Source organism: Ischnura elegans, chromosome 4 (assembly GCF_921293095.1).
Source record: "Ischnura elegans chromosome 4, ioIscEleg1.1, whole genome shotgun sequence".
Classification (NCBI taxonomy): Eukaryota; Metazoa; Arthropoda; class Insecta; order Odonata; family Coenagrionidae; genus Ischnura; species Ischnura elegans.
The window spans coordinates 49,358,342-49,368,780 of NC_060249.1; the positions used below are offsets into that span (position 1 = coordinate 49,358,342).

Below are 10,439 nucleotides of genomic sequence, written 5' to 3' on the forward strand. Positions count from 1 at the left end.
TTTAATCGTTCAAGGAAAACCCTTAATTGAGGGAAAAATCCCCCAAATGATTGTACACAACAATAAAACGTTCCAGGCTCATACTCAAAGCCGAGGCGAAGCTGAGAAGGGATATGACGCTCGGCATAAGCTAGTTACGCCATTAACTTATCTGCGAAAGGGTTTAGGACCTGTGTCACTCCATGTCAACTCAATCAGGGCCCCACGTCCACCATCTTATATTTTGATTATCTTTTCCCTGTTATTAGTTTCAACCTTAGTTACGAGAAATCCAGAATATTAAAGGCCGATTGCAAGTATTTTCTAACATAAGATTTGAGTGCTTGGAGTCAACGAGGCACTCACAAAAATCTGTCCAACAGTCCAATTATTCAAAACTACCATATTTGTGCCCCTGTAAAACCTAAACCAAATGAGCAAAGCTAGTAAAAATTTTAGAGGTTATAGACATGCTGCTATAGTTTTCAAAAATGTAAACGAAATGATTTTCATTTGAAAACTTTTTTTTTGCTATAAATGTTCAAAAATTCTTTAGGGCTCGATTTTTCGCCTCGGATAGCTCGTGAAGTAGGCGAGGCGACGGACCGGAAAACAGAAAAAAAACTATAGGTTTCATTATTTTTTCTAGCTATTTTACATTAAGAAATTAAATTCAATAAGTGAACGAGACCATTCCCGCCACTAAGCTAGCAGAATTAAAAATGGGAAATGGATTAACCTAAAAGTCTCACTCGCGTCAGAGCAGAAAACCATTAACTAAATTTGAAATTGTATGCCCTTTTGATTTCATAAATTTTCAGTGTTATACCTCACGATTGTAAATATTATTAAGTAATTAATGAAAATATATGGATCGTTCTCAAGGCAGCGCAGCGAACATTTTAAAAAACCGATCAAAATGCGCCCGAAGCGAAGACAAAAACTTCGCTTCAGCGGGTTGGACTGGTGCCTCTTCTACGAAGTCTCCTCACCAGCGTCAAATTAATAGCGCAAATGTTACCCCGAAGAACAACACATCCACCGCGGAACCTACTCAGTACAAGGGTAAATAATTGCGAAACACCTTCCGGAAGCATCTGGTCACATCGTCACAAGTCGAACAAGTCTACTACGGTATGATTAATGACTCGTGGCCCCCACCTTGACGGAGCCCCATTCGATTTCACCCAAAAAGCACACACCGGGCCCGATTCAACACCAGTAACAAGTAACGAGACCGTTGACCGATGATTGTTGTTTCCGGAAGGCAGGCTGTTGAGTTCAGTTGCCCGATAACACCCACCCACCTGGGGTAACACACGCAAGAAAACCACGGGCCAGCAATCACGGTAGGAACAGAGGAAACGGAGACGCCAAGGGGAAGGAAGAAGTGAATGCGGGAAGGAGACCGGAAAGAGGCGACTACATAGGTTTCGGGAACGCGAAAAAAGACAGTTATATTCCACTGCAAAGAAAAGCAAAGGGTGTACACCAGGAATGACAAGTTAAGCTAAAGGAAAAAGTCTCGTTTCGACCCGGAGCGAAACTTTGCTCTCAGGAACGAAACTAAATTAATCGAAACTCCGCTACTCATAGTTAAGTTTCGATCCCAGATGTTGAGTGGAGGGGGAAAAGAGGGAATAGTTTCGACCCATTTACGTTTGACATGCGTGTAGAAAGGTTAAAAATTGAGCTTAAAAATAGAATGCCCGGTTTGCGTTCACCGTTCGTTCTCCTGTTTGTGGTAAAAATATGGGTGCCCCATGCATCTAATGGCGGTATGCCGAACCTACTCTTCATTCACCAATACTTCGTACTCGGTGTGTGGGTCGAAACTAAACAGTCGAAGGTGAAGCACGTGGTCCCTCAGGTGCGAAACATAATCTGTGTTTCCTTTCGTCCCTCAGTTTTAGTTTAGTTTCGACCGGAAGTAGTTTTGATTCCGATTTCGTTTCGACCGTGAGTTTAGCTCCCAGGGTTCAATTCTTTTTCGTTTCGTTTCTACGTTACGCTCCCGGGAACGAAAATATTGAAATTTTACTGGCTTTTACTTTCGTTTCACTTGCAATCCCTGGTATATACATTCACTCAATCAATGGGACTGCATATTGAAGGCCCAATTCCACCCCATAGAAGGGTGATTTCTGTAGCTACTTCGGTCGTATTATAATAAGTTTTCAAAAATGTCCGCAGCGCAGTGATGAGTGCAATGCGATCCACTTTTTTCCAATATTTTGCAGAATAATATTTGTAATCGCGAAGAATAGCATTGAAAAGTTAATCATTTAATAGATAAAAACATCATGCACATAAATTTCGGTTAAAATCCGTAATCATACATCATTTCCCCGTGAATCATATATCATTTCCACTTGGCTCGTCAGCGACGCGTGTGGCGACTTTGGTAAACCCAATTAAATGCGCGGCGGGTGACAACATATTTAAAGCAGGCTTCAGGATACTGTTTTGTAATATTCGTTCACTCAATATTCGAATCCAGCTTCCGAAAGGCAAAATCTGAAGTGATCACACACGCAGCCAGACGTGTTGGATGATATGCGGGTCGCCTACACTCTAAATTTGTGGATCATTTTCGTCCATCGCAAAACCATATAATTCTATAAACAAACTTTAAACTTAGTAAATATAATGCTGCAAGTTATTCTCAAAAATCGTTACTGCCGAAAGGGGCGTAGTTGCTGTTATTCCTTCTCCATAAGTGATTGTCTCTAAATTCCGCCTGGATTTTTTCCAAATTTTAAAATATAGAACTCGTTCGGCAGAAGTACATTTTTTCCGATTTTTTAAAAAATCCGGATCTGAGACCCTTAACCCCTTGCGGCCCAACGACGAGGCTGACTCGAAAGGCCTGGCGCAGTGGTGCAAGCATCATGCCCAACATCAAGTTGAGCTCAACATCATAAGGTTATATAAGGGGATTGTAAAAGGGCATTGTTTCAAGAGATGTCACGCATACATATTTTTTTTTAATAATACAATCTATAAGTGAACCTATAGCATTATATTACAGTCAGTGGAAGGTTACTTCAAACAACAAAATATAACATTTTAAAGACACCAATTGAATTCTGTCGATTATTCCTTTTTTTTCTAAAAATCAATTTGGACCAGACTATTTGAATTGAAAAAAAATGGACCGCAAAGTGCTAAATACGCAGAACCCTTTCCAAGTTTGATTCCGAAAGAATTTCACTTTTCGGCCCACCCTAATTTTCAGTCTCAGGCAGTGACGACGGATTAAATGAGGCGCGCCCGAGCCCCCCACATAATTCATGAAAATAAAATCGAAAAGATGGTATTCCTGAAGGCTCTTACGTGAAAGTTTGTATTCAGCCAGCTACACAAATAATGCTGAAAAATAATTTATGAATATCTAATAGCCACTTGTCAACGCATATCAGACCTCAAGACACGTTCTCGCAGAGGTATTGCATAGAACAAAGGCGATGCAAAAAGTAATGAACCTCCCAACCCAAAACAACTACCTTAATCCGCCCCTAGCCGTAGGTTAGTTAACATTATGAAAGATTATTTCGTAAGGAGTGCAAAACAGAGATAACCCACTTTCATCCCGATGTAAGCCTGTTACTTTCTAGTTAACATATTACTAGCAATATCGTCAATACAGAAGGTCAACAAAATATTTGCGTTATAGCAGGGATTAGTGGATTAGGCCTTTCCTTGTGAATTTCCATTCAAGCCACTTTTGATGCACAAATAAGATATACAAATACACTATATATCATCTTCCACCTCCAACAGCTGATTACCGATATTCTTGCAACACAAAAATATTCGTTCGTTGTAGTAAGTCTAAGGTCTATATGATAATAATTACAGCAAATAAATCGCGAACAATAAAATCATAATATGAGATATCTGAATTTAACAATACGACATTATTTATCGTTTATATTAATATCGTTTGAACTAGTCAAGATCGAAAGTGGAAAAATATTTTCGTTACAGTAGGACAGAGAGGATCCTAGAAATTTCCCTCTCCATTCATTTAAATACCCAAAAAAGACGCTCTATATCGATTTGATAGCGAACTGCTGGGGGTCATTGCCCTCTTTTCAAAAAGGTGAGGCAGCGATTCACATTTAATTACGGGAGCGATGAAATGAGTAGCCATAACGAAAGAAAACTGAATGACAGAAGAATTTCAATACACTGGCCATCCTATAACCCTGCCTCCATTTCAGTTCCTCATCTATTACGAAACCTCCACCATCATCACCACGTTTACAGCATAGTCAGAAAAAAATTTCAGAGGCGTGCTGAGGATTTCGTTGAGAGAGGATTCGTTTTTTGGGGGGTCCAATAGGGAGGGGGCACTCTTAAGAGTGCATTCCAAACAGCTCGTGGGGGTTAATCACACCCCCTCCCTAGAGATAGTCACGTAAAAATCGACAGTTCTTTAAAAAAAGTATATATTCCCTCACTGAAAATGACACTGTTGGAGGCAAAATATATCAATACATAAAACCAAAGAGATTGTGCCCATAAATTTCGTCGCCATGCATATTTAACTCCGTGAAATTTAATAACGCATTGAATGAAGTATGCAACTATGTTTAATATTGCCACAAAAATATTATACGCAAACACGACCCTTCCAACTTAACGAATGGGACTTAACTTGTATAGCAGCATATCTAAAAAAATCATTCCATTTAGGTATATCTTGAAATTCTCGGCCAGAAAATCGCATAGGTAAAATTTGAGCCATACATAATCGTACCTGAAATTTGAGAAATTTATTTTAAGTAAATTGTTCAGACTATCGCGATAAAACAAAAAAAAAAGATTTTCGTTAAATATTTATAAAGTAAAAAATGTATTAAAATAGTTCACAAAACGAAAATTGAATTATTGTCCGAGATACGGCTTTTGGTATATCGACACCCAATTTCATGGACGAAATGTCAGTTGCGATTATACGGCTCAGATTTTACACACAAGAATTTGTGTTCTAGGAATTCAAGATACTCATTAATTGAATGAATTTTTGGAATACTACTTTGACGCTAGGAGCGATCGATAACTGAGGAAAGTACATGCGATGGTGACCACAATAGCTCAACCCTCAACGCAGAGGTAAACTAAAATGCGGAGATCATCATCGCTCCGCGGTCTGCAAGGTTCACGAGTTAAGATAATAGCTGGAGACTAACCCAAATTTCTAAAATGCGCGCTCAGAGAGCTCCCTAGACACGAATCCTGGTCGCTTTCGTCTCCTGAAGTTCGCTGATGAATACACTTCTTAAGGAGCTTCAGTCAGTAAACGAATTAAAGTCTTGTTTGTAAAAATATCGACGGAAAATCGCAACACTGACATCGTAATTAAAAACTTAGCGGAATTAAAATGTACTAACTAAAGATATTTATAAATTATATAATCATGCAAACAAAATTAACGACTTATTCAATGAACTTTTTGATTTTCTGTATTGAAAAATATATATATTACCAAAATAGTCAACCCGTAAGATATCAAAGGACTATAAGTTATCCAATTCCACGCACGACTGCCTACCAGATATCATGGCATGTTACCAAAATTATAGAATTCTCTTCCTGAGGAATTGAAACAGATGGGCACCATTCCAGCATTCAAATAAAAAATTATACATGGCTCAACTCAGTGCAGAGCAAAATCAAACTCTGCTTAATGAAATATAGCCTCATTTTACGTGCGTTGTTGAATTTAAATTCTTGTTTCCTTGTTATCTCCCTATTATTTCTGAGCCATACTGCTGCTTCGTTATTATTTCTGTTCAATTTTTCCGTATATTATCATCGTGAGATTTTTGATGAGTCCATCATTGAAAATTGTGTTTTGTTCCAAGGGTGACGACCAGATCACGAATAAATATACTTGGGCAATTCCATTTGTGACGAAATTACCTTTATAGAAAACTATGCATGAGGATATTTTAATAAAATTGTCGAATACAAAATAAAATGCAAAACTTCAGTGCATGATCAAAAAACAATTATGACGGTGATTTTCATACACTGAAATAAAATGAATTATCGAAATACCTTCTAAATCTGCCAAAAATTAACATGTGACGGAATTACTGACAGGTCAACCTCCTACCAGTAAGTGTAATGATTTCAAACATCTTTAAAAAAAACGTGATTCGAAGTATAGTTTGAAAACTTTTAATAAGGCTCCGAACAATGTTTCAAATACTGATTTCATAAAATTTAATCGCTTAGCAGTTGATTTATCTAGATAAAATATATTTTAATTTGAGAGAAAAAAGTTGACATTTTCATGGGAACGCCCACTTTCTATTTTATTCTATACAACCCAATAACCACAGCAGGAAAATTTCTGGCAACGTGCTGACAGAAAGACTTTCTGACGGCTGTCCGATAACAAAGGACGTCCGCCTTTCGACGGAGGTGTCCGTGGAGGGCACGTTTTACTTCAGAGGCTTCCGAGGGAGAATTCGACCGCGTCAAGGGAAACCCGTTACGCCCCTACGCCGCCCATCACAGCTGTGATATCACTGCTCTTTCCGAATTTACGCCTTTCAAGAGAGGATGCATGAAAACGATTCGGTTTTACAGTGCCAAAAAAAACTAAGGTATAAATATTTCGAAAAACTACGGTAATTCATTTCGACCTCCTCAATGCACGACGAAATGAAGTAAGGGACATCGAAGTAATTGAGTGCAGCACCACTCAAAATACTATTTTCACTCCCTTGCATACAAGTACTTAAAGTGCCGCACTCTTGAGGCCTGTACACAGAACATTAGCCCAGTGGCGCCGACTCCATGGGGCCTGAGGGGGCCCGAGCCCCCTCAAAAATTAGACATCGGGGGAGAAAAAGATGTGTCAGGCTTGTCGATTTTCTTCAGAGTGTGAAGTTACCGAGAGCCGAGTTTTCAAGAGTTCTTTAAGTTGGTCACATGACTCTTCTAAGATGCTAAAAAAAATGTTTTAACTCACTATTAATAAAATTTCCCGGGGCAAGACTCCCCCCCCAATATTTTTTATAAGTCGGCACTCCTGCAATGAACGCTAAATGCATGTCTCAACCACAAATCCTGTGAGAATGAATGCATGGGCAGATAATAGAACCTGTTCCGACTTGAATCATGCATTAGTGCATCTTTCGTTCCGGTGAAGAAAAATCGTTCATGCAATCAGACACTAACTCGAACGTGTTAATGTATCGCGTAAACAGGCCTTTAGGACTGGTATACTGCAGTCCTAACATTTCTCCCTACCCCATAGCAGTGGCTTCACTTTCCTATGGTTCATCTTCCCCATATCCTTTTCGACTTGTCACAAGTTCTTTTCTCTTGTTCTTCCTTTACACACTTACCCTTCAATTACTTCTAGCATTAAGCTCCCTCTGTAACACGGTTACTCACCGTACCTTTCGTTCATTACACTTTGGCAATTATAAAATGAGAAATTGAATTTTCGGCCGAGCGCAATTCGTAAGGAACACCGGGAAATTGTTATCATGACTGGTTGAAAGACCAATCCACAACACTTTTAACTTAAGCCTCGTGAACCAAACACTTGGAATTACAAGAGAAACATAAAACTGAACTCAAAATAGTAAAATAAATATTTCTTTAAAAATAACACGCACAAACGCTAACGGTAGTGCTACGAGTTAACACAGTTGGAACTTTAAAACATTTCTAAATTTTTAGTAAGGAAGGAAGTATCTTGATAACAGTAGTGTGGCTGCAGATAGACACCATACACAAAACAATATCACGTAAAAAAACATTAGGAAAAATCAATATCTAAGCGAGGAACATTCCCATCGAAATGACACACGCTACTAATGAAGAATTTTTGCCAAATCGATGAGAATATAAACAACACGGAATACTACTAAATTCACTGGAAAAGTACCAAATGGTCTAGATGGTATCTTGAACACCAGTAAAAACGCATGTGCCCATTCACCGACACCCTATAGATAAGAAATTTGGGAATAACACCGAAATAAAGGGAGCACTTAAGTACATTCTGCCACATAAATAAATGGTAACGAATGACTGACAACCACAGATGATCACGCAGAACCTCACACAAACCACCTCATAAACAAGACTGGCCAAGAGGTAATCACAGCCTATCCTCATGGGCGAATGACATCGCCCACGACATATCAACAATCGCCGAAGCCAGCAAGAAGGGTGTTCCTTATCAACTCTAATCACTTTTTATCATTTATCCCACGAAGGTGTAGCACAAACACTTTCTCACTCAATAACACACGCTGACACATGTTATCATCATCCACAGCACTTCCATCACCTAAGGCACATTTCGCGTAGCAGAAGAAACACTTCGCGAATCCAAAATCGAATGGGCGAACCACGAAAATTAGGAAGGAAATGAAAAAGGAAAATTAAGGGACTCACCCGAGCCATCCTGAAGGGGATGATCCTTCACCAGTGTATATTCCAAACCCTGGTCACTTCCAACGCTACTCAGCTACCACCAACCACCACAATTCGTGTACGACTGACTCTTTGGAGCAGGCAAAAGCTGGCGCGATCAATAAGCGAAACCCGACCGCCAACAGAGGGCGGAAGAGACGCAGCGATTTTTCGCTTCGGGCCGCTGACCGGTAGCGGAAAGCGACGACGCTGAACAATTGAGTGGCGCTGAGCTCAACCTCCGCCGCAGGTTAAACTTCATATAATTGAAGGCTGAAGATTGTGCAAATTGTGCACGTGTTCACTTTCTTAGATATTGATGTAGAAAGATTAACTATTGATGACAATATTATATGCAAAAGATATTCTCCAAATTAAAATCAAAATAGCGCTCGTTTTGCGAATAATATGCATTTGCATTTATATGCAATTTTACTGGAAAACAATTTATATGCATTGCATGCATATAAATTGTTTTCCAGTAAAATCAATTACACAATAATATCCACCAATTCTGAATTCAAGTAGGAAAACTGATATTATCCGTACAAGAAAAACTCGGCTTGGTGTGGTTTCAGAACAGTTTTTCTTCGTGTTCATCTTTTAAAAATTTGGTAACTCAATACTAAATATGGAGGGTCTATTTCCTGGAACACCCCGGTCTTATTATTTTCATGATGTATCTGTTAAATTTTTAACAGTAACTTTACAAAAACAATCCACTTAATTAGTTTTCGCACTTACTGACCTATTTTACTCCAGCCTATAAAATTATTGCCTATTTAGTAATTAGTTATTAAAGCTTGATACGTTTCTTTGAGAGCTCATCCCTACCTCATTTCCTCAACTATATCTATGCTTACATAGGTAAAGGAAGCTTCCTCCGCTTAAATAAATCTTGTCTTTCTGAAGTCGCTAAGGTATGCAGTGGTGCAGCGATGGGAGGAGGGTTTGGGAGATAAACCCCCCCCCAGAGATCAGAGAAAATTTTAAGTTTAATCCATTTTACTTATAGAATAGAGTAAGTATTAATAAAATATCCCTCAGGAAGCCGTGAAACTCACCATCTTAAAATTCTAAAAATTTATTAATACCGCACCTACCGCTTATCCTGGTGGGTATTCCATACCCCCACACACCCCGGTAATAGTTGCACCTAAACCCCCCTAGCCTTAATTCCTAGCTGCGCCCCTGAAGGTATGAATGAATAAATCCTGGCAGCAACGCAGGTAGGATATAGTTGTGAAGAATATATTTTTTCTATGGATATTATCATTTTAGATATGAGATCTAATGCAAAAGGGGGATTCAATGCATAAGTTGGCATTTGACCACTCTCTTCTCTGCAGTAGGAGCTAGCACCAAAACCACTGCCAAGTACCAACCTCTGCGTATGACATATCACGTCCTATCTCTCTTTATAACAATCCATCATGGTATCTATGTACAGAGTATGCAACCTCTACCTGTATTATTCCCACCACTAATGACTTACATAACTATAAGGCATTTTTTTTGTTCAGATCTGCATTAGTCTCGATTATGACTGCCGATCTAAATAATGCAGGGCATTAGATTCACCCATTACCGCATCTCTCACTAAATAAAAACAAGTTTCCCAACGGCTAGCAATTGAGTCTGCCACATTTGTAATGGTTAGTAGCACCACCGGGACCTTTCCTTCACGATCCATACAATTCCTCGTGCATTTCCCTTTCTCCTAAACTAACACTTCAAACTGAAATGAATTCCATCCATCTATTCTACTGGATATCTTAACAGTTAAGAACCATACTTCAACACCATGGTGAGTAGGAAGGAATAAAAAGGTGTATAAACTCTGATTCCCTCGGATAATACCTGGAGACTTCAAATGGAGCTTCTGAAAAATGTTTCTGGCTACTGCTTTGCAACAACATACCTAACGTAAAAATATAGGGAATCAAAATGTTTGCATTAAAAAAGTGTGTATTGAGCTTTATCTGAGAACAGAAAAAAATTATAATGAA

The 10,439-nt window shown here is 38.9% G+C and overlaps 1 protein-coding gene across 1 annotated transcript in view; it reads right to left on the reverse strand.

Moving 5' to 3' along the window:
- LOC124157408 overlaps positions 1 to 8,517 on the reverse strand; it is an 872,201-nt gene extending 863,684 nt beyond the window's left edge. Inside the window, exon 1 of the mRNA XM_046532099.1 lies at positions 8,413 to 8,517. Within this exon, the coding sequence (XP_046388055.1) occupies positions 8,413 to 8,421 (9 nt within the window). The 5' untranslated portion in view covers positions 8,422 to 8,517. The remainder of the gene's footprint in view (positions 1 to 8,412) is intronic.
- Positions 8,518 to 10,439: the final 1,922 nt, after the last annotated feature.